At 49.0% G+C, this 25,270-nt stretch overlaps 1 protein-coding gene across 2 annotated transcripts in view; it reads right to left on the bottom strand.

The window, feature by feature from the left end:
- Positions 1 to 1,527: 1,527 nt before the first annotated feature.
- Positions 1,528 to 25,270, bottom strand: part of LOC146049879 (phospholipase B1, membrane-associated-like) — a 57,743-nt gene continuing 34,000 nt past the window's right edge. For both annotated transcript variants that reach the window (XM_083166533.1, XM_083166534.1), the window contains 8 exons: positions 25,119 to 25,199; positions 22,239 to 22,304; positions 19,981 to 20,072; positions 15,992 to 16,073; positions 14,804 to 14,911; positions 8,866 to 8,961; positions 3,009 to 3,080; positions 1,528 to 2,177 (listed from right to left, as the gene is read on the bottom strand). In XM_083166533.1, the coding sequence (XP_083022659.1) occupies positions 2,055 to 2,177; positions 3,009 to 3,080; positions 8,866 to 8,961; positions 14,804 to 14,911; positions 15,992 to 16,073; positions 19,981 to 20,072; positions 22,239 to 22,304; positions 25,119 to 25,199 (720 nt within the window). In that variant the 3' untranslated portion in view covers positions 1,528 to 2,054. The remainder of the gene's footprint in view (positions 2,178 to 3,008; positions 3,081 to 8,865; positions 8,962 to 14,803; positions 14,912 to 15,991; positions 16,074 to 19,980; positions 20,073 to 22,238; positions 22,305 to 25,118; positions 25,200 to 25,270) is intronic.

Below are 25,270 nucleotides of genomic sequence, written 5' to 3'. Positions count from 1 at the left end.
AAACAGTCTCTTGTTTAGTTGCTAATAACACCTTATGCATTGTTGCATCTGTACTTACATTCAGTCTCTTGTGTAGTTACTGAGAACACCCACTGCATTGTTGTACTCAGCCCTGTTATCTTAATTAAATCACCGTTTGAACAGCTGTGTTTCCGACTTTGGGTTTCTGAAAACGCCTCACTGTGTACAATTTCTTCTGCCCAGCCTCCAGTAGCCACTTTGTCTTTCGGAAAGACCTGGGGCATCTGAGTACAGGGTGGACCTAATTTGCCCTGTAAAGACAGCTGCTATAGGTGAAGTATTTGGCTGCAGGAGGCTGGAGGATTGCTGGGCAGGGTGAAAATTGCGGTCAGAGGCCGCTCAGTCATGTCAGCTCAGTGTACCGGTGTGACACGCACCCTCTGTACCTGGAGTCTCAAGCCCTCTGCACCCTCTGTGAGTACAGACTCCAGCCCTACACATCCTCTTTACCTGCAGCCTCCAGCCCTACACTCCCACTGTGCCTGCAGCCTCCGCACAACTCTGCCTGCAGCCTCCAGCCCTACACACCCTCTGTGCCTGCAGCATCTGCACACCTCTGTACCTGCAGCCTCCAGCCCTACACACCCACTGTGCCTGCAGCCTCCTCACACCTCTGTACCTGCAGCCTCCGCACACCTCTGCCTGCAGCCTCCAGCCCTACACACCCTTTTTGTCTGCAGCCTCCAGCTCTACACACCTCTGTACCTGCAGCCTCCGCACCTCTCTGTGCCTGCAGCCTCCAGCCCTACACCCCTCTGTGCCTGCAACCTCCACACCTGTCTGTGCTGGCAGCCTCCAGCCCTACACACCCTATGTGCCTCCAGCCCTACACACCCTATGTGCCTGCAGCCTCCAGCCCTACATACCCTCTGTGCCTGCAGCCTCCAGCCCTATACCGCTCTGTCCCTGCAGCCTCTGCACACCTCTCTGTCCCTGCAGCCTCTGCACACCTCTCTGTCCCTGCAGCCTCCGCACACCTCTCTGTGCCTGCAGCCTCCGCACACCTCTCTGTGTCTGCAGCCTCCAGCCCTACACACCCTCTGTACCTGCAGGCTCCAGCCCTACACCTCTCTTTCCCTGCAGCCTCCGTAAACCTCTCTGTTCCTGAGGCCTCCGCACACCTCTCTGTGCCTGCAGCCTCCGCACAACTCTCTGTGCCTGCAGCCTCCTCACACCTCTCTGTGCCTGCAGCCTCCGCACACCTCTCTGTGCCTGCAGCCTCCGCACACCTCTCTGTGCCTGCAGCCTCCGCACACCTCTCTGTGCCTGCAGCCTCCGCACACCTCTCTGTGCCTGCAGCCTCCGCACACCTCTCTGTGCATGCAGCCTCCGCAAACCTCTCTGTGCATGCAGCCTCCGCACCACTCTCTGTGACTGCAGCCTCCAGCCCTCTGCTCCCTCTGTACCTGCAGGCTCCACAACCTCTGTGACTGCAGCCACCAGCCCTACACCATGCCCTCTGTGTACCATGGCTCCAGGTACACATTACTAGTGTTCCACATATAGTATTTTCTAATAATTACCATTTATTAAGTTAGTGGCAGCACAGTCCATGGCACACATGGGATTGCTGCACACCCGTTACAGTGCATGGACAGACTAGTATGCGTGTTACACTTTCAAGGCGCTTGTCCATTGTGTTCCAGAGCTGCCGTAAAGTCCCAGTTCAGGAGCATCTTTATCATTGCTCACGCTCCACAGTCATCTGGAACTCAGTCGCATCCCCATGTAAAATCCACATTCTCTCCTAGCACGCAGTGTGGGTGTAAGTACGTCCGGCTTGCGTACAACTGCGCCAGCCCCGGTGATTCTGAAAATCCATTAAAGTCAATCAATTCCTCTGTCCTTTCCCTTATTTAAAAATAACAATTTGCTCTTTTTTATTTTTCCCTGTGTATATGTTCCATCTGTTCTCTCCCAATCAGCCCAAAGTGGCGGCAGCCAGGAGAGAGCGCTGTTCAAACAACTCGTAACCTACACAATATCCAACATAGTCAGATGTCTCTCTGCCAAGTGTTCCTTCTGCATCTTGCTCAGGGGCTGGCATAGAGGAGCACAGCAAGAAGGAGGAAGACGGTGAGCAGAGCGGATCCTCTGACTGTCCACGATGCAGCAGACGGGCTTACCGGGGTCCTGGTGTAAATATACGGATGAGCCTGCAAGAAAAAGTTGGTTTCACAACTATGAAATCATGTCAGGGATTGCAGTAGACTGTCCCTCTCGTCAGATGTGGTGGGAGTTTGTTACAGCAATGACAACCGGGTCCTGACTGCTGAACCTCTATACACAAACTAACACATAAAATTCTGGTGCATAACAAAATATGCCACGAGTCACCAGCAGCCAGAAGAAATGAGTGGCAGGTGAGGTACACTTAGTATAGACGCTGAGAAGATAGACGCTGAGAAGATCTGTCGGAGGGGAAGAGGATAACCAAGAGAACACAAGGCTGAGAAGCATAAGTTGGGGAGGAAGAGGAGAACCAAGAGAGGACAGAGATGGAGGCTGAGAAGGATTGTTTGGAGAGGAAAAGAAGAACCAAGAGAGGACAGTGGTGGAGCCTGAGAAGCACCATTTGGAGAGCAAGAGGAGAACCAAGCGAAGACAGAGGTAGAGGCCGATGAAATGGAGGGTGCAATGGAGGAAAGGATGGTCGATGGTATTGAGCAGGAAGCAGATCAAGGATGTAAAGAGAAAAGTGCCCCTTAGATTTAGGGGTCTATGTACTAAGCCTTGGAGAGAGATAAAGTGGATGGAGATAAAGTACCAACCAGCTCCTAATTGCCGTGTCACAGGCTGGGTTTGAAAAATTACATTCATGAGCTGGTTGGCAGTTTATCTTTGTCCACTTTATCTCTCTCCCAGCATTAGTACGTAGATGCCTCAGCTCTGTGACAGCCCTGAAATATTTACGTCTTTTATATGTGGCCACCCATACTTTATAATTGGCACAGAGACACCATGTTATGATGTGCCCAGAATGTTACCTCAGAGGGACACAAGAGCTTCACCTCCTCGGAGAATGATGTTAGTTGGGTTTTTTCTCCATATGGCTGAAGCTACAGTGAGGAAACAGAGAAGACATTGAGGGGATGAGCACTGAGCTGTCCTTATATCCTCATCTGGGAGGAAGCAATGCAGAGTATAACGTTGCACAAACATGGGAAATTGGCTGTGAACGTTTCAGTAGATATGAGTGGTTATGGTAGAAATAGATTGGCTCTAGGTTGACAGTCATTAGGTTGACCACTAATGGTCGACAGTGGGTAGGTCAACATCTTTAAATGGTTGACATACTTAAAGTCGACATTGACAGAAGATCGAATCAAGCAAAAAAGGTCAACATAGACATGGTCAGCACTGAAAATGTCGACATGAGTTTTTCACTTTTTTTGGGTGTACCGTGTCCCCTCACGGTACACTTGGATGGTAAAGAATGAACCAAGTCAGTCTAAACCCCCCAAAAACATGAAAAACTTGAGTCGACCATGTCTATGTTGACAATCTGTCAATGTTGACCCTGAGTATGTCGACCATTTAAAGTCAATAGGATGACCATTAGTGGTCGGCCTAATGACTCTCAACCTAAAATCACTCTATCATGAGTCTGGATACCGATACGAGTACGTCTGTGCCCTTCTTACGGTCTCCCATCAATGTTTCATGTATCACAAGATGACCCCAGAGGTGTGGTAGGACCTGGAATCTCTGGCGAGCAGCTAGGTATGCGCTTGGGCATCTGGAGGATGGGTCAACAGTTACAAGGTTGACAGTAAATCCGTTGATATCATATAATTGACATAATCAAAAGGCCGATGTGGCAACGGTTGACACAGGGAAATGTTTTTTTTTTTTTATAACCATCAAATTTTTATTCAGTGTTGAAAAGAGCGTTACAAATATCTTGTCATTAATACATTCTTGATACAAGCGTAAAGTAATAGCAGGGATGCCAAATATTTCACACAACAGGTTACAAGCATGTTATGGTTACAATCGAAGGCATGTGTAGAGATTTAATCATTCTTTTCCCTGAGTGATTCAACACCGAGGTTTTGCGTTTTTTTTGAGTAGTAGAGTGTAGGGGGGGAGGAGGGGGGTGGAGAAGGAGAGAATAGTTAGGGAGGGGGAGGGAAGGAGAGAGGGGTATTGTAGGAGATACGAAGCGGTGAGTCTGAAGTGGGGAGAGGGGGGGGAGGGTGGTTCCTGCGTCATTTCCAGAAAATCTTTCGAGCCAATGTTGGGGTGTTCAGTCTAAACATATTTTTAGATGTTTGGTTATGTTAGGAGGTAGAGTTACAATGTACTTTTCCCAAATTTTTCGCAGTTGTGAGTGTTTCTTTTGGTTGAGTGTAGGGGACTCTAGCCATGTCATTTTGAAAAAGAAGAAGAGGGTGTCTTCAAAGAATTGAAATGAGGGAGGAGTCGTAGAGATCCATTGCTTTAGTATCGCTTTCTTTGCTACTCCAGCTATTATGGACAATAAGTGTTTTTCCGCTGATGTGATATTGGAGTCGGGGTCAGTCAGCCCCAAAATTGCCCACTCCGGTCCAAATGTGTAAGTTAGATTTAGTATGTTATTGACGTAGTTGCTAATTAATTTCCAAAAGTGTTGTATGTTAGGGCAGTCCCAGAGGCAATGTTTTAGAGAGGCCGGGGTTCCGTTGCATTTGGGGCATGAAGGGGATGAGGTTATACCTATCTGGGATGCTCTAGATGGAGAGATGTAGCTACGGTAGAATATTTTGTAGGTCATTTCCCTGTAGGATGTGCTTGGCATTGTTTGTAGTGAATACAGTAGAGAGTTTAGTATATCCTGTGTGTTCAGGTGAGGAAAGATTTCGTGCCATTTGCGTATACCTGTGTTGAAGTTATTGGAGAACACTGGGGTATGAATAATTGTATAAAAGAGAGAAATGAGTTTTGGGGTGTCGCTTGGTAGAAGTAGGCAGGTATCAAATGGATTTGCCCAGTCTTTGTTGTTGAGTTCCTTGAGGACCGCATTTGTGTAATGTTGCGCTTGGAAAGTTGCTAGTGTGTTGTTTTTGGTGAATGTATATTTGCTGTTTATCTGTGTGACGGTTAGGGGTTTGCGTGTGTCTAAGTTAGTAATATGCCTAACAGATGACAGTCCCCATCTCATCCACAGTGGGAAAGGGTGGTTTCAATTACCGTCTTGGAATGTTGGGTTGCGCCAAAAGGGCAGAAATAATGACATTTTTGGATTCAGGTTCCAGGAGTTGCGTATCCTAAACCAAACTGTTCTAGTAGTAGTGAGGAGTGGATTGTTCTGTGCTGATAGAGGTAGATCTTTTTTGTCCATATGTAATAGGGCTGTTAGGTGTATATTAGGGATTAATTGTTGTTCTAGTTCATAATTTGCGTAATTATTGGAAGAGGTTACCCAATCCTTTATATATCTGCAGATTGCTGCTTGATTATACATGGAAATATGCGGGAAATTTATTCCTCCTTCTTTGTGGTTCTTTTGTAAGATTTTAAGGCTAATTTTGGGTTTTTTCCCTGCCCAGATAAATCTGCGGAATGCAGTGTTAAGGTGTTGTTCGTCTTTTGATGTTAATAAAATGGGTAAAAGTTGGAGGGGGTATAATAGTTTTGGGAAGGAAATCATTTTTATGATCTGTGCTCTTCCCAAAAATGAAAGTTGGAGTTTTTGCCATTCTTGTAATTCTGTTATAACATTATTTATTACTTTAGAGATGTTTAGTTTATACAGTAGTGTTGGATTTTTTGGAAGCTGAATGCCAAGATATGTAATGCTAGTATTTGCCCATGTTAGGTTGAATGACCTAGCCCATGGTGGTTGGGTTTGGGTGGAGAGATATAAGGCTGTGGATTTCTGGACATTTATGGAGAAGCCGGATACTGCGCCGAACTGTTCTATTTTTGAGAGGACTTCACTTAAGCTATCTTCTGGGTTTGAGATAAGCAATAAGAGATCGTCAGCGAAAGCCAGAATTTTTAATGATTTATTGCCTATATTGATTCCTCTGAAGATATCAAGGTTTTCAAGTAGGCGTAGTAAAGGATCTAGTGAGAGATTAAATAAGAGGGGAGATAGGGGGCACCCCTGTCTGGTTCCTCTGTGTAGATGGACTGGTTCGCCAATTAGGTCATTAACTATCAATCGTGTTGTTGGGTTGGAATAAAAGAGGCGTATGATATTGATGAAACGAGGACCAAATTGTCTATAATCTAATACTCCGTATAGATGTTCCCACGTAATTTTATCAAATGCCTTTTCGGCGTCGAGGCTTAAGAGCATGCCATGTTTATGGTTGTTTGTGGATGTTGAGGTAATGGCTGCTAGAGCCGATCTTACCCCCATTACAGAGTGCCTACCATGTGTAAATCCAAGTTGGTGTTTTGTTAGTAATGATGGCATGAGCTTTTGGAGTCTGGAGGCTATAATTTTTGCTAGCAGTTTAAAGTCTTGGTTGAGTAGGGTAATTGGTCGGTACGATTCTACCTTTTCAACGTCTTTGTTTGGTTTGGGGAGCAGTATTGTGTAGGCCTCATTAAATCTCGGGTAGTTAGGGCTTTCTTTAAGCAGTAATTTGTAGAGTGCCGACAGGACGACACAGGGAAATGTTAACATGAGTTTTTTGTTTAACTTTTCGGTACTTGTTTCCTAGCACGGCCACACCGATCATGATCGTGGGCATAGTTAGTAAAAATCGGGGGCATAACGGCCATCGCATGCACTAAAAAATCGGGTACGATGGTACCGACGCGATGCCCGCGATTTCCCATAGGGAACAATGTTAAATGCCTCAATTTACCCGCGATGCCCCCGATTTCCCATAGGAAACAATGTTAAATGCCTCAATTTCACCAAATCATCATAGGGAACAATGGTAAATGGCCCAGAAACCCCCAAAAACACCCCTGAACAGTGAAATGTCCCCTCAAATGTAGTTTACGCCACCCCACGATCAACGTGAACCCGTGGCGAGCGCAGTGAGCCCGCGAGGGGCGGCGGTACGCGTCCTCCGACCTTTTCATACCCCCACTATCCACGTCGGCGTGGAGTTGAGAATAGAATAGTGTGGCAAGCGCAGCGAGCCACCGAGCCCGAAGCGTGGCGAGGGGACGCGGATAACTGTGAAGCCCGCGAAGGGACGCGTTTACCTGTGAAGGTATCCGCTGCGCTCGCCACGCTTCGGGTTCGGTGGCTCGCTGCGCCTATTCTATTTTCAACTCCACGCCGACGTGGATAGTGGGGGTATGAAAAGGTCGGAGGACGCGTACCGCTGCGCTCGCCACGCTTCGGGTTCACGTTGATCGTGGGGTGGCGTATAACTACTTTTGGGGGGACATTTCACTGTTCAGGGGTGTTTTTGGGGCTTTCTGGGCCATTTACCATTGTTCCCTATGATGATTTGGTGAAATTGAGGCATTTAACATTGTTTCCTATGGGAAATTGGGGGCATCGCGGGTAAATTGAGGCATTTAACATTGTTTCCTATGGGAAATCGGGGGCATCGCGTCTGGACCATTTAAGCCTTTTTTAGCCGCCTGCGACGCGACCGACGCAATTTTGACTTTTTTCAATGCATTTCAATGGGAAAATCGGGGGCATCGCGTCGGTCGCGTCGCAGACCACTAAAAATTACACCCGATGCCCGCGATTGTGGCCGTGCTAGGAAACAAGTACCAACTTTTACACCCAAAGGCACTTGTCCGAAGCATGTCGTCCATTTCATGTGTCGACTATTTCCATGTCAACCTTTTGCCTGTGTGGACATTTTGTCTATGTTGACCTGGACACTTGCTTAGAACATTCCTAATCTGGTTATGACTCTATGTGTAGTGTCTTCGACAGCCCATGCCTCATAATGAGGTATCACGGTTACTCATTTGCAGGCCTGCGCGTCCCACATCTGACTTATGTATACTGTATATCTCTCTGTACAGATACTCACTTCTGATGCTATATGAGTTTTGTACTGTACATCTTACCGCATACTGTATCCTGCAAACTCATGCTGCAATGTGCTCGTCTTTCATGGTATGTGTTGATAGTGAGTATGTGTGAAGGATGTCTGATAATAGTGAGTCTGTGTGAAGGATGTCTGAAGATGAGGAGTCTGTGGGAATGACTGCTAACGATCAGAAGTTTGTATGAAGGATTTCTGATGATGGTGAGTGTGTGTGAAGGACTTCTAATGATAGTTAGGGTGTGTGAAGCATTTTTGATGATAGTGAGTGTGTGTGAAGGATGTCTGATGATAGTGAGGGCGTGTGAAGGATGTCTGATGATAGTGAGTGAGTGTGTGTGTGTGTGTGTGTGTGTGTGAAGGATCTCTGATGATAGTGAGTGCATGTGAAGGATGTCTGATGATAGTGAGGGTGTGTGAAGGCTTTCTGATGATGGAGAGTCTGTGTGAAGGATTTCTAATGATGGTGAGTGTGCGTGTAAGGGACTTCTGAGGATGGTGAGTCTGTGTGAGGGACTTCTGAGGATGGTGAGTCTGTGTGAGGGACTTCTGAGGATGGTGAGTCTGTGTGAGGGACTTCTGAGGATGGTGAGTCTGTGTGAGGGACTTCTGAGGATGGTGAGTCTGTTTGAGGGACTTCTGAGGATGGTGAGTCTGTGTGAGGGACTTCTGAGGATGGTGAGTCTGTGTGAGGGACTTCTGACGATGGTGAGTCTGTGTGAGGGACTTCTGAGGATGGTGAGTCTGTGTGAGGGGCTTTTGATGATGCTGAGTCTGTGTGAAGGATTTATAGATGATAGTCTATGTGATGGGTTTCTATAGATGGTGATTGTGTAGGATCAGGATATATTTATTATTAGGCATCATACAGCATATACATTACCATGTTGTTCCACAGTCCTATTGCCATCAGCTCATGACCTTTAATGGTAAAATGGAAACAGTCTGGAGAAAAAAATGAATAATCGATGCGCCCATTCTGTACAGGATGAAAGTGAAGCAAATATTACACAGCGCTCAGAGGGCCTGCACAGGGCCTACTCCCCCCCCCCCCCCACACACACTAAATAACCTGATATAAGGCAATTGTATCACCATGAACTTTGTAGAGACATATCCTTCTAAGTTTCCCTTAAATCTGTTGTATTTGCAACAAATGTAACACTTCCAGCCTCTAAAGATAAAATAAGCATAGCATGGTTACACGGCCCAACTCCACTACACACAGTGGTGCACCCCCAAACCTCCCCAACTCCACTACACGCAGTGGTGCACCCCCACCCCTCCCCAACTCCACTACATGCAGTGGTGCACCCCCACCCCTCCCCAACTCCACTACACGCAGCGGTGCACCCCCACCCCTTCCCAACTCCACTACATGCAGTGGTGCACCCCCACCCCTCTCCAACTTCACTACACACAGTGGTGCACCCCCACACCTCGCCAACTCTACTACACAAAGTGGTGCACCCCCACCCCTTCCCAACTCTACTACACACAGTGGTACACCCTCACGCCTACCCAACTCTACTACACACAGTGGTACACCCTCACGCCTACCCAACTCTTCTACACACAGTGGTACACCCCCACACCTACCCAACTACTACACATAGTGGTGCACCCCCACACCTCGCCAACTCCACTACACGCAGTGGTGCACCCCCACCCCTCCCCAACTCCACTACATGCAGTGGTGCACCCCCACCCCTCCCCAACTCCACTATACGCAGCGGTGCACCCCCACCCCTCCCCAACTCCACTACATGCAGTGGTGCACCCCCACCCCTCTCCAACTTCACTACACACAGTGGTGCACCCCCACACCTCGCCAACTCTACTACACAAAGTGGTGCACCCCCACCCCTTCCCAACTCTACTACACACAGTGGTACACCCTCACGCCTACCCAACTCTACTACACACAGTGGTACACCCTCACGCCTACCCAACTCTTCTACACACAGTGGTACACCCCCACACCTACCCAACTACTACACATAGTGGTGCACCCCCACACCTCGCCAACTCTACTACACAAAGTGGTGCACCCCCACCCCTTCCCAACTCCACTACACACAGTGGTACACACTCACACTTACCCAACTCTACTACACACAGTGGTACACCCTCACGCCTACCCAACTCTTCTACACACAGTGGTACACCCCTCACACCTACCCAACTACTACACATAGTGGTACACCCTCACACCTCCCCAACACACAGTGGTACACCCTCACACCTCCCCAACTCCACTACACGCAGTGGTGCACCCCCACCCCTCCCCAACTCCACTACATGCAGTGGTGCACCCCACCCCTCCCCAACTCCACTACACACAGTGATGCACCCCCACACCTCGCCAACTCTACTACACAAAGTGGTGCACCCCCACCCCTTCCCAACTCCACTACACACAGTGGTACACACTCACACCTACCCAACTCTACTACACACAGTGGTACACCCTCACGCCTACCCAACTCTTCTACACACAGTGGTACACCCCCACACCTACCCAACTACTACACATAGTGGTGCACCCCCACACCTCGCCAACTCTACTACACAAAGTGGTGCACCCCCACCCCTTCCCAACTCCACTACACACAGTGGTACATACTCACACCTACCCAACTCTACTACACACAGTGGTACACCCCTCACACCTACCCAACTCTTCTACACACAGTGGTACACCCATCACACCTACCCAACTACTACACATAGTGGTACACCCTCACACCTCCCCAACACACAGTGGTACACCCTCACACCTCCCCAACTCCACTACACGCAGTGGTGCACCCCCACCCCTCCCCAACTCCACTACATGCAGTGGTGCACCCCACCCCTCCCCAACTCCACTACACACAGTGGTGCACCCCCACACCTCGCCAACTCTACTACACAAAGTGGTGCACCCCCACCCCTTCCCAACTCCACTACACACAGTGGTACACACTCACACCTACCCAACTCTTCTACACACAGTGGTACACCCCTCACACCTACCTAACTCTTCTACACACAGTGGTACACCCCCACACCTACCCAACTACTACACATAGTGGTGCACCCCCACACCTCGCCAACTCTACTACACAAAGTGGTGCACCCCCACCCCTTCCCAACTCCACTACACACAGTGGTACACACTCACACCTACCCAACTCTACTACACACAGTGGTACACCCTCACGCCTACCCAACTCTTCTACACACAGTGGTACACCCCTCACACCTACCCAACTACTACACATAGTGGTACACCCTCACACCTCCCCAACACACAGTGGTACACCCTCACACCTCCCCAACTCCACTACACGCAGTGGTGCACCCCCACCCCTCCCCAACTCCACTACATGCAGTGGTGCACCCCACCCCTCCCCAACTCCACTACACACAGTGATGCACCCCCACACCTCGCCAACTCTACTACACAAAGTGGTGCACCCCCACCCCTTCCCAACTCCACTACACACAGTGGTACACACTCACACCTACCCAACTCTTCTACACACAGTGGTACACCCCTCACACCTACCTAACTCTTCTACACACAGTGGTACACCCCCACACCTACCCAACTACTACACATAGTGGTGCACCCCCACACCTCGCCAACTCTACTACACAAAGTGGTGCACACCCACCCCTTCCCAACTCCACTACACACAGTGGTACACACTCACACTTACCCAACTCTACTACACACAGTGGTACACCCTCACGCCTACCCAACTCTTCTACACACAGTGGTACACCCCTCACACCTACCCAACTACTACACATAGTGGTACACCCTCACACCTCCCCAACACACAGTGGTACACCCTCACACCTCCCCAACTCCACTACACGCAGTGGTGCACCCCCACCCCTCCCCAACTCCACTACATGCAGTGATGCACCCCACCCCTCCCCAACTCCACTACACACAGTGGTGCACCCCCACACCTCGCCAACTCTACTACACAAAGTGGTGCACCCCCAGCTCTTCCCAACTCCACTACAAACAGTGGTACACCCTCACACCTACCCAACTCTTCTACACACAGTGGTACACCCCCACACCTACCCAACTAATACACATAGTGGTACACCCTCACACCTCCCCAACTCCCCTACACACAGTGCTACTCCCTCCCAACTGAACTACACCACAGTGGTACACCCCCACACCTCCCCAACTCTAGTACTCCTATTGGTACACCCTCACATCTCCCTAACTCCCACCTGCACTGCTCACACTGCTACACCATCACACCTCCCCTACTTCCACCTGTACTGCTCACACTGGTACAGCCTCACACCTAACCTACCCCCTCCTGTACTGCTCACACTGGTACACCCTCACCCCTCCCCTACTCTCACCTGTACTGCTCACACTGGTACAGCCTCACACCTGTACCCAGGGGCGGATCCAGGATAAAATGACAGGGGGGGCACCATGATAAAAGAGGGTTTAGGTGGGGGAGGGCCAGTGTTAGTGGTGCCAGTGTACATGCTAAGAGAGCGGCAGAGAGAGGGTGGCAATGGGATTAAAAATAGGCCCTGGCATTTAAAGTACGCAGGCCCACCATGGCAACAAAAGTGAAGGATGTAGTTGTGCGCGCACCGAAGGCACGCTCTGGAAAAGGGGGTGTGGCCACTCAACAGGGGGCATGTCCTTGAGTGTAGTGTACAACACCATATACAACTTCTACACATTATGTAACAAAATACTAGACCCCATTATACTTGCCCCTTACACATGATGCCAAATGGAAAGAGCCAAAATTCACATAATGCCACACGGATTGAGCCAAAATTCACATAATGCCACATGGATTGAGCCAAAATTCACATAATGCCACACGGATTGAGCCAAAATTCACATAATGCCACAAGGATTGAGCCAAAATTCACATAATAACACACGGATTAAGCCAAAATTCACATAATAACACACGGATTGAGCCAAAATTCACATAATAACACAGGGATTGAGCCAAAATTCACATAATGCCACATGGATTGAGACAAAATTCACATAATGCCACACGGATTGAGCCAGAATTCACATAATGCCACACAGATTAAGACAAAATTCACAATACTCTTCATAAACAGGGACATTGTCCACCAAAGGCGCGCATTAAACATTTACACCAGGCATGTCCAACCTTGGCCCTCCAGATGTTGTGAAACTACACATCCCAGCATGCTTTGCAATAGTTTTAGCATTCTCTAATAGCAAAACTGTGGCAAAGCATGCTGGGATGTGTAGTTTTACACCATAATGTCCATTGCACGTTAAGTTACACGGCATGATGTCCATTATGTATTATGCCAAACACCATAATGCCTATTAAAACTTATGCTACATACAGTAAGTGCTGCTTATCTACATGCTCATTGCCAAGGGTTCCATGCTCATTGCCAGAGGTTCCATGCTTGTTGCCATGTGGGATTACATGCTCATTGCCAACGGGGAATACATGCTCGTGGTAAATGGGGGACAGCCGCTGCCAGGCAGAAGTGATAGCCACTGACAGTGGCAGAGCCTGGCTGTATTCCGAGCACTGCAGGTCCCAGCTATTTGAAATAATACCCATTTCACACCAGAAAATGCATTCCCAGGTTGGCCCCTTTTACACCAGCCTAGTCCCTGCATTTTCTGGTGTGAGGGGGAGAGAAAACCACCCCTCCCCCCCCCCCCCCTTTAACCAGTTATCTCATTTAACCGGCTATATCTGCCGACTAACTGACCCATTTACATGAGACAAGTATCATATTGAAGAACTTCTGAGTGGGCTTTGAATGATTTTGGTCCAGTGAAACTGGAACGTTTGGTTCCAGAGTAATCTGCCCTCAAAGAACATGAACAGCCATAAAATTACATTTCAAAAAGAAAAACAAAATCGATTTACACGCTATATCTCTGGAACCGATTAACCGATATGGACCATCCTGGTATCATATTGAAGGCCCAGCGATTTGGAATTGAATGACATCAACCCCAAGCTCCTGTGATGCCAGGGGGAACTGGCAGCCGTCAGGACTGGGTGGGGGTCGGAATTGACGGGTCCCATATTATCCTATGGGGAAAAAATGTTACAGCTTTGCCAGGCGATATCTCCGGTTCCCGGGGGGCTAGAGACACGGGGCTGGGCTCGTTGGAAAGCTCTGGTCCTCATCTACAAACTGAATGACAGGGGGGGCACGTGCCCGGGTGCCCCCCCCCTGAATCCGCCACTGCCTGTACCACTCACACTGGTACAACCTCAGACCTCCCCTACTCCCTCCTGTACTACTCACACTGGTAAACCCTCACACCTCCCCTACTTAAACCCACCTGTACTACTCACGCTGGTACACCCTCACACTTCCCTTACTCCCACCTGTACTGCTCGCACTGGTACACCCTCACCCCTCCCCGACTCTCACCTGTACTACCAACACTGGTACACACTCACAGCTCCCCTACTCCCACCTGTACTACTCACACTGGTACATCCTCACACCTCCCCTACTCTCACCTGTACTACTCACACTGGTACACCCTCACATCTCCCCTACTCCCACCTGCACTACTCACACTGGTACACCCTCACATCTCCCCTACTCCCTCCTGTACTACTCACACTGGTACACCTCCCCTACTCCCACCTGCACTACTCACACTGGTACACCCTCACACCTCTCCTACTCCCACCTGCACTACTCACACTGGTATAACCTCACCCCGATACACATGCACACCTCCCATTCACCCACCTGTACTACTGGTACACCCTTGAACAATGATACTGGGAATGTGTATGGCACACCTGATCAGTGGGTGGTTCTGCATGCTCTACAAATGGCTGGAGGACGACAGCAAAGTCTCTCTTTCCTTCATATCTTCCAGACCTGTGTATCAGATGCTCCAATTTTTCCTGCAGGAAGATGAGCAATGTGGTAGTATACATTAAATACACATATTACATCTAGAGGAAGTAGCGAGATGCAATGTTTTGTGAACCAGATTGGTAAAACAATGGATTGAAAGATCTGTGTGGGTGTGGATTGAGTTGTCCCTACCAGTGGCGGATACAGAGGTGGGGCTGCAGCGCGTTCCAAAGTTCAAATAGGTAAGGAGTCACCAATTGCCACCCCAACTGCTGTGAAACTTCTCCAGCCGGGACTCACAGGCAGTTGGTGCAGCTCCTATCCTATTTGAATCTTGGACTGCACTACAGCCTCACTTCTGCAACTACCGCTGGTCCCCACCATCGCAGTGTCTCTGAGAATATCTCAGGTGGGACATTGGAACTGTGAATGCATCCTGACATCGCGTCATTGTACCCATCACTAATTCCTGCCCAGACATCATATTGTCTCCTTGTGGTAACAAAAGAAAAATAAGGAATTACAGGTATGGATCATTGGGTAGACAGCATGTCGGTCGACAAGCTTTAGGTCAACACCACTCGGTCGACATGCACTACGGTCGATATAACTCAAGATCGACATGCAGGTTGACATGGGTTAGGTCAACAGGGTCGTTAGGTCGACACAAGCATTAGGTCGACATGGGGACGGTCAACAGTCAAAAGGTCAACATAGGGTTTTTCACCTTTTTTTTTGTCCCGAATTTCGACACAGTTGACATGGACACTGAAATGTAGCACCGCGTCCACTGGCCATGCTTCAGGAACACTATTTTATTCTCCCACCAGGCCCAGTGGATTGTAGGGCATGAAATACCGCCTGTCGGCACGTCAGCTCAAAAGTGAAAAACCCCATGTCAACCTTTTGACTGTTGACCTTCCCCATGTCGACCTAATGATTGTGTCGACCTAATGACTCTGTGGACTTAACCCATGTCGACCTTCCTGCAAGTCGACCTAGTGGTGTTGACTTACATGCTGTAGACCTAGTGACCGTATCCCATTTGTAACAGTTGAAAAGTCTTAAGTGTAAGGGCGGCCTAGGGATATATGATGTGGTTACACTGAATGTGGTGAAAGCTTTACCTGGAACTGCTTATTCTGGTCCAGGACTTCCAGTAATTCAGAGGAATTGTCTTTTGGTTGCACCACACATGAACAGAAGAACCTGAGAAGATGAGGGGTGGATGAGAAACTCACGGCCAGGGTAGTGTCAAAATAATAGCCAATGGAATACTCTCCCTGATGGGCCCAGTATTGTGGTATCAAGAGAGCAAGGGCGAAAAAGATCTATTTAAAATATATGGGTAAACTAGAACGTACTAAAGGTTATAAGCTCTCAAGAGCAGGGCCCTCTTCCCTTGTTTACCCTTCCATACTGACAATATTATCTTGCCACCCTTGGATATCTAATTTCTAAAACACAGCCTGTAACAATAGACAGTTAAAAGCTGATTGGCTAACATCTCCCTCCACTTTATCTCTCTCCAAGCTGTGATAAATCTGCGCCTTTATGTCCTGTATTGCAGTACACACACTAGTCCAGGCCCAGCCAACCTGTGTGTTCTCCAGCTGGTTTGAAACTACACATCCCAGCATGCCCTGCAACACTTTTAGCAAAACTGTGTCAGCATACAGTACCTCCCAACAGTTGATCCCTACAAGGAGGTATACGGTGCACGCCATTTTCACCGCTGTGGGGGCATGTTCAGCAGCTCTGTGATTTGCTGGCTGTGCCCCCAGCCCCTCTGGCTGCAGGAATAGATGAATCTATGCACAGATGAAGGGGGTGGGGGGTTTGAAACGACTTTCCTCAATAAGCGGGACAGTTGGGAGGTATGGTGTCAGGGCATGCTGTGACTTGTAGTTTGACAAAAGCTGTAGAGCAGCAGGTTGAGGATCACGGCTAATGGCATGAGATGATGGCCGGCCGTACACACTGAATGTGCGCAACGGAATATGCTGCGCTATATAAGAAACTGTTAATAAATAAATAAATAAATGTGCGCTATATCATTCATGGCTGCATTCAGTAGCATAAAGTAAGCAGTTATTGGCACTTCGGGGTATGCGGTAGTGCACACACACAGCCGATGTACACAATGTGAATATATACACAATTGGGATTTAATTTGGTACTTGTTTCCTAGCACGGCGCCAGCGATAAAAATTGTATCCATCGGGACCCCAAAAATCGCGTTGATCGCATCGCATGCAACCAAATCGCATGCGATGCAATCGACGCGATTTTTACATTGGAATCAATGTAAAATGGTCCCTGAGACCTGATTTTACATTGGCCCCAATGTTAAATGCTCCCCAGACCACAATTTTCATTGTTTCCCAACCCTGATGGGTCAAATGCCCCCCCATTGTTAACGCCACCCAACGATGAACGCCAACCCGAAGCGTGGCGAGCGCAGCGCGCCCAGCGAGGGGCGGCGGTACGCATCCTCCGACCTTTTCATACCCCCACTATCCACGTCGGCGTGGAGTTGACTTTATATAGTGTGGCGAGCGGACCCGCATTAATTCACAGATATTACGTGTCTGCTCGCCACGCTTCGGGCTCGGTGGCTCGCTGTGCTCGTCACACTATAGAAAGTCAACTCCACGCCAACGTGGATAGTGGGGGTATGAAAAGGTCGGAGGACGCATACCGCCGCCGCTCGCCACGCTTCGGGTTGGCGTTCATCGTGGGGTGGCGTTAACAATGGGGGGGCATTTGTCATGTAAAATACCCATAAGGGTGGGTATACAATGAAAAATCGGGTCCATTGGCCCATTTAACATTGTTCCCTATGTAAAATCGGGTCCATCGCATCGGTCGCATCGCATGCCTTAACTTAAGGCATGCGATGGACGCGATTTTTTCATTGTCGGGGAAAAGGCTAAAAATAGCCCTAAAATCGCGTCGGTCGCGTCCATCTCATACCTTAAGTTAAGGTATGCGATCACCTACAATTTGCGCCGTGCTAGGAAACAAGTACCTTTAATTTACTATTGATAGTGTATATAAAAGAGATCGCCTCATGATTGGATAACTAATAATACAAAGTTTGTCAATTTATTTGTATATAATATTTAAAAGACATAAAATAAATGCTCAACGATGTAATCAACCGGGGTAAGCTTCTGCTCAGGGATGCAGTCCAGAGCTCAAAGAAGGGATAAGGAACCCCATACCCCCTTTATCCAGCATATCGGACCTACCACCCTTGTTTGAGTTCTGGACTCTTCCCTTGTTGGTGAATTGTGCAATTATAACCGCAGTGCTAGCCATCAATATATTCAGCACCACAGCCGTTGTACACGCACCTGCCCGGCCATCCCTGAGCAGGTGAAAGCTTACCCCCGGCTGATTACATTGTTGAGCAGGTGAGGGACGGCTCGCTCACTGCCGAATACATCTATAGCAGGTCCGTCAACAGGCGATGGCTGCTGGGCGGGGGCGGAGCTGGAACCTTCCGAACATCGCTGAACTTTTCTGCCACCGCTGCTGCCGGACAACCTACTAGTGAGAATTCTACACAACTCCCACCACTGCCAGACAAGTATACAAGTCCTCCGGAGCAGACCTGAGGGTCCAATACAATTAAGTACCCATTTTGGGTTCCTCTGTTTTATCCTCTATAAGTGCAAACTTACAATTCTTACTGAGTGTCACCGGCTTAATTGACTCCTGCCAGAGCCAAATAGAGTGAGATAATATCTTGTTCTTAATACAGGACATTTTTATTAAAGTTGATTCTTTTATGAATACTTACTAATCAATTGTAATCTCGGAACGATTATGCTGAATAATTATACCAGGTATTAAGGTATGCGATGGGACCCGATTTGAGCCTTTCCCCGGGATGAGTGTACAATTTTAATATCGCGTCGCATCGCATGCCATTATAATGGCATGCAATGCGAAGCAATTTCCATGTTAAATGCCACAGACCCGATTTTTAATTGTATCCCCACCCTGATGGGTAATGACTATGTTAAATGCCCCCCCATTGTTAACACCACCCCACTATCAACGCCAAACGTGGCGAGCGCAGCGAGCCCGTGTGGGGCGGCGGTACGCGTCCTCCGACCTTTTCATACCCCCACTATCCACGTCATCCTGGAGTTGATTTTATATAGTGTAGCAAGCGCAGCGAGCCCCGGGAGGGGACGCGCATTACTTTACAAGTATTACGTGTCCGCTCGCCACGCTTCGGGCTCGGTGTCTCGCTGCGCTCGCCACACTATATAAAATCAACTCCACGCCGACGTGGATAGTGGGGGTATGAAAAGGTCGGAGGACGCATGCCGCCGCCCCACACGGGCTCGCTGCGCTCGCCACGTTTGGCGTTGATAGTGGGGTGGTGTTAACAATGGGGGGGCATTGTACATAGTCATAACCCATCAGGGTGGGTGTACAATCTAAAATTGGGTCTGGAGGGGCATTTAACATAGGAATCAGGCATCTGGGTGCCTGTACAATTAAAAATCGGGGACAATCGCGTCACATCGCATGCGATGCAACGCGATTTTGTGGTTGTACAATGCCATGCGATGGAAATCCGGGGCGCCGTGATAATACACAAGTACTGAAATCCCAATTGTGTATATATTCCCATCCAAGTATTTTCCAATTGAACAATTGCCAGATTGTTGTTGGGAGCAGCCTCCAATAGCATTTTAAACCCATATTAGTTTATTATTAATTCATTGAATTCAGTTGATATAATTAATTAATCATTGGAGCGTTCGTTATTTTAAATATAAAAATATATCAGGTATTTTGCGCCCGATTGCTTTTTTGTTAAAGTTTGGATGTGCACAATGTGTTGGTCCGATCCGCTGGATCAGGCGACATCGTCTAGTGAATACCCAGCTATGGCTAGTGTATTAATGTGTACACTTTGCGCAGTATTGCGAACCCAATGTGGAATACTAATAATCACAGAGAGCAAGGTGAATCGTCTTTGTATCGTTTAATAAACCTCGTTTAATAAACCTCATGATCAGCTCTGTACCAGCCCCCTGATAGGAGATCTACATGCTACATTACTGAGCGCACAACAGACGCCAGGCCTCACCTTTGTAGTATACAGCCAACGCTGTTGTCATTGATCTGCCGGAGATGTGGGACGTGCAGGAGTTGAACTACATTGATGATGGATCTGGGCAGCTGTGGACAAAAGCTCACATATCAGGCGACCCGTCAGGGTAACCACACCCCACAATCACAACGTCCGCCTATCCCCCACATTCACCTTCTCTGCTTTATAACTGAGCCTAATACTGCAGATCCTCTACTAATACTTCCCAACATAGTAGTAATATCAGGGCCGGCAGCTGTACGCACCCAAACCAGGAACACTTGAATTGCTCTGTCGGGCATCATCGAGTGCCTGTCAACGTGTACTACACTTGAATTCCACCCATAGAGGTGAGGAGCAGTTTTTTCCTTTTATTATATAGGATTAAAGCAGGGTTGTCTACTTTTGGGCTGTCCTCTTCGGGAGAGGACAGCCAGCTAGAAGAAGAAGGGGGCACTAACCTAATAAGCCCTATTTGGGGGCGTGGCCATGCAATTGCATCATCGTGGCCATGCCCCCACTGTGAAATGCCAGTATTACTGTGTGTCATGCTCCACCCAAAGGGCGTTACTAGTTCCAGATATGGAGAGATTGTGAAAAGAGATTGTAAACCTGGCACCTAGAAGCATGGGTGTGTAATTTTGCATTGTATTCTATCCAAATGTAGATGAGCCCCAAAGCAGTTAGTAAGAGCTACTATACTTGGTAAAGTGCTGGGAAATGGTGCTGACTATTCAATGTAAATGTATCTATCTCTCTTTCCTTTTTTCTCCAAAAAATGTAACAGTGTAATGTGGGATAGGTGACATAAGGGAGATTGCTAGACTAATGAGGGAGAGAGGGAGATTGCTGCTATTTCAGGGAGTCTCCTGCAGAATGCAGAAGTGTAGGTAACTATGGTGTAACAGTGTAATGTGGGCTAGGTGAAATGAGGGAAATTGGTATACTAATGAGGGAGAGAGGGAGATTGCTGTTATTTTAGGGAGTCTCCTGCAGAGTGCAGGAGTGTAGGCTTAACCCCCCCTACAGTAAATAGGAACGGGTGATCGCTAACAAGCATGGAATAAATTAGGCTTTCATCCCCATGTGCCAACCCAAATAATTCCTTATACTTTTATAGGGTTATATGGGGGGTTAAAGGCCCCTTTAATTTCAGTTTCATAAAAGATTAAATGAGTTCTATGGGAAACATACTGTATAATGTTATGGGTGGCAACTTTGTAGAATATCTGGAGGTGAGCAAGTGCCCCACTCGACCTCTCCTCAATAGGACTGCAAAAATGGCATGCATAGAAGTGTGGCAAAATTATTGGGGTGTCCTAACCTGATTCATGTATGTAAATAATTCAAAATAAAGGGTACTTCCTCATCTTTGCAGCCACAACTTTACTAAAGGTAATAGATGGTGGCGTGGACACAGAAGGGTGGCGTGGACACAGAAGGGTGGCGTGGACACAGGAGGGTGGCGTGGACCCAGGGTGATGGCGTGGACACAGTACGTAAGTTCTGTAGCATAAGCAGTGGTCACAAAGATGAGGAAGTACCAAATAAAGTTTTAATGCAGGCAAGCAAATACATTGTATTGTTTCCGTGCGGGGTAAATACTGTCTGCTTTTGAATGTAGCCCACATATGTTAGACAGCTGACAGACATTTCCACAGTAAAACCGAGATTTCAGTTTGAACACCCCCCAACCAAATCTAACTCTCTGCACATGTTACATCTGCCTCCTGCAGTACAGCATGGTGTTACACCTTTCTGAGGAAGCCGCCAACGATTAAGGTGGAGAAACGAGTAAAAGGACTGATTTCCCAGCCGTCTGCACCAATGGCATGACAGCTGTCACCAGGGAAATGAAGAGGGAGAAAGCAAAAAATGGAACAATCTAGACCACACGGGGAGGCTGTTATCTCCCCTTCCCCATGTTATCACAGGTATCCCCCCGGACAAAACACCTACCGTTCCGGGGAAATGTCTGGGTCTGTTTTTTTAATTGTGCGTACAGTGAAGGGAAGTGTGTGTGGGTGTGACGACTCTCCTGTACCCAGTGTGGTGCTGGCGCATATACTAATGGCAACATCTGAGTCGGATGGCATAATATCAATGGACGCACAGAAACCTGCCTTGGCCCTATGCATTCTCTCATCAATATAGAAGGTAGAATATCAGGCTTCCCCGGCTACCCACAGCTGTGGTCAGCCCCTACATCTCCAATGTACAGAGAAGTGATGATAATTTGGGGGATACCCACGTACCTCTGCCTTTAGCAGATCCAGAGACACCGTCATATTGTAGATAAAACTTTCAGCTGAGAACAGGGTCTGTGTAATAAGGTAACAAGTCATTAGCACAATGATGGATGAGCAGAGGATGGCGCTAGGCTGCGGGAGGAGATGGGAGGATGGCGTTAGGCTGCGGGAGGAGATGGGAGGTTGGTGTTAGGCTGCGGGAGGAGATGGGAGGTTGGTGTTAGGCTGCGGGAGGAGATGGGAGGATGGCGTTAGGCTGCGGGAAGAGATGGGAGGATGGCGTTAGGCTGCGGGAAGAGATGGGAGGATGGCGTTAGGCTGTGGGGGGAGATGGGAGGATAGCGTTAGGCTGCGGGGGGAGATGGGAGGATGGCGTTAGGCTGCGGGAGGAGATGGGAGGATGGCGTTAGGCTGCAGGAGGAGATGGGAGGTTTGAGTTAGGCTGCGGGTGGAGATAGGAGGATGGCGTTAGGCTGCGGGAGGAGATGGGAGGATGGCGTTAGGCTGCAGGTGGAGATGGGAGGATGGCATTAGGAGATAGGAGGATGGCGTTAGGCTGCGGGAGGAGATGGGAGGATGGCGTTAGGCTGCAGGTGGAGATGGGAGGATGGCATTAGGCAGCGGCGGGTGGAGATGGGAGGATGGCGTCAGGCTGTGGGTAGAGATGGGAGGTTGGCGTTAGGCTGCGGGAGATGGGAGGTTGGCATTAGGCTGCAGGAGGTGATGGGAGGTTGACGTTAGGCTGCAGGAGGAGATGGCAGGATGGCATTAGGCTGCGGGGGGAGATGGGAGGATGGCGTTAGGCTGTGGGGGGAGATGGGAGGATGGCGTTAGGCTGCGGGGGAGATGGGAGGTTGTCGTTAGGCTGCAGAAGGAGATGGGAGGATGCAGAAGGAGATGGGAGCATTAGGCTGCAGAAGGAGATGGGAGGATGGCATTAGGCTGCGGGGGAGATGGGAGGTTGTCGTTAGGCTGCAGAAGGAGATGGGAGGATGCAGAAGGAGATGGGAGATGGGAGCATTAGGCTGCAGAAGGAGATGGCAGGATGGCATTAGGCTGCGGGGGGAGATGGGAGTATGGCGTTAGGCTGTGGGGGGAGATGGGAGGATGGCGTTAGGCTGTGGGGGGAGATGGGAGGATGGCGTTAGGCTGCGGGGGAGATGGGAGGTTGTCGTTAGGCTGCAGAAGGAGATGGGAGGATGCAGAAGGAGGTGGGAGATGGGAGCATTAGGCTGCAGAAGGAGATGGGAGGATGGCATTAGGCTGCAGGAGGATGGCGTTAGACTGCAGGAGGAGATGGGAGGATGCAGAAGGAGATGGGAGATGGGAGCATTAGGCTGCAGAAGGAGATGGGAGGATGGCATTAGGCTGCAGGAGGATGGCGTTAGGCTGTGGGAGGAGATGGGAGGTTGTCGTTAGGCTGCAGGAGGAGATGGGAGGATGGCGTTAGGCTGCAAGGGGGGAGGTTAGGGTTTGGCTGAAGGACGGGAGGTTAAGGTGAAGCTGTGGGAGGGGAGGTTGAGGTGAGGCTGTGGGAGGGTAGGTTAGGATTAGGCTGTGGGAGGGAAGGTTAGGATTAGGCTGTGGGAGGGAAGGTTAGGATTAGGCTGCTGGAGGGGAGGTTAGGATTAGGCTGTGGGATGAGAGGTTAAGGTGAGGCTGTGGGAGGAGAGGTTAAGGTGAGGGTGTGGGAGGGGAGGGTTAAGCTACAGAAGAGAAGGTTATGGTTGGGTTCAGAGGCGTAATTAGACATTCATAGGCCCCATAGCAAAAGTTTGTATGGGCCCCCTATTTAGCAACTGTTGGTAATAAATGAATATAGCACATATACCTTAGACTGTAAAGATGGGCCCCCTTCAGCTCTGGGCCCCTTAGCAGTTGCACCCCTTGCACCAATGGTAGTTAAGCCTTTGGTTAGGTTGCTGGGAGGGGAAGGTTAGGGTGAGGTTGTGGCAGGGGAGGGTTATGGTTAGGCTATGGAAGCAAAGGGTTATGCTTAGGCCGGGGGAGGGGAGGTTAGACACTGGGGAGGGAGGTTTAGGCCACGTGTTAGGCTGTGGGAGGGGGATGTTAGTGGCCACACATCTCATCCCTTTTGGCACCCTACATCTGACCGTACTGACCGAGCAGAGCGTTGACACACAAAATTACTAGGTCAAGCCTTCAAACCTCTGGGCCAGCCTATCAAGCCACTAGCCCTTGTGGGATTTGTCAGAGTTATGATGACTGTACATATAGGTTGATGACTGTACATATAGGCTCTTATTCAGGTTGATTCACTCCACTGCGTGTTTGCGCAGGGAGCAATGTTTTGTGACTGCACATGTGCAGCCGCTGTGTGCAAACAAATTATTCGCTGGCGCTCGCACATCAGTGCTGACAGGGGGCGTGGGTTTGCGGGACGGGGAATTCACCCATGGGAACACCCAGTGCTCTATGGGCGTTCCCATGAAAACGCTGGGCATTCTCATGGTAATTCCCCGATGAAGCAGGTGCGGGGGGCGGGCATCTGATGTCAGCGGATATCATCTGCCCCCCGCTTCCCATACAGGCACTCGCAGATGTAAGACACCAAAGAGGTGTCTTAGATTTGCAAACGCTTGAAAAATCATTTGATGGTCCGTGACCATCGAATGATTTTGTGTCCGAACGCAAGACTACGAATGGATGATTATGCAAATCACCCATTCGAATGTCTGTGAGTAATATCGCCGTGGGTGGGGCAGGTGGCTGACTCGCGACTCAATCTGAATAAGTGCTCAGGTCATGTAGGTGCAGGACTAGTGTGGCGGACATGTGACCGTACGGTTACTGACAGGAGGCGGAGGACGGCAGTCCACTGCTAGGGAAGAAGGATAGATGGAGATAGACAGAGGCTGCTGTCACCTTATTTTTGCAGTAATCACATAAGTCATTGGCACCGACGAATATTGTGACCACCTTCCAGTCATCTTCATAGTTTACCCCCTGAGGAGAGACACAGAAACCATTAATGATACTGGGAGCGTTACTCCAAGCTCCAGAGAAGATATTGGTGA

The sequence above is a fragment of the Crinia signifera genome, chromosome 12 (assembly GCF_055691185.1).
Source record: "Crinia signifera chromosome 12, ASM5569118v1, whole genome shotgun sequence".
Lineage (NCBI taxonomy): Eukaryota > Metazoa > Chordata > Amphibia > Anura > Myobatrachidae > Crinia > Crinia signifera.
The sequence above is the reverse complement of the archived record's forward strand: the minus strand, read 5'-3'. Positions and strand labels throughout refer to the sequence as shown.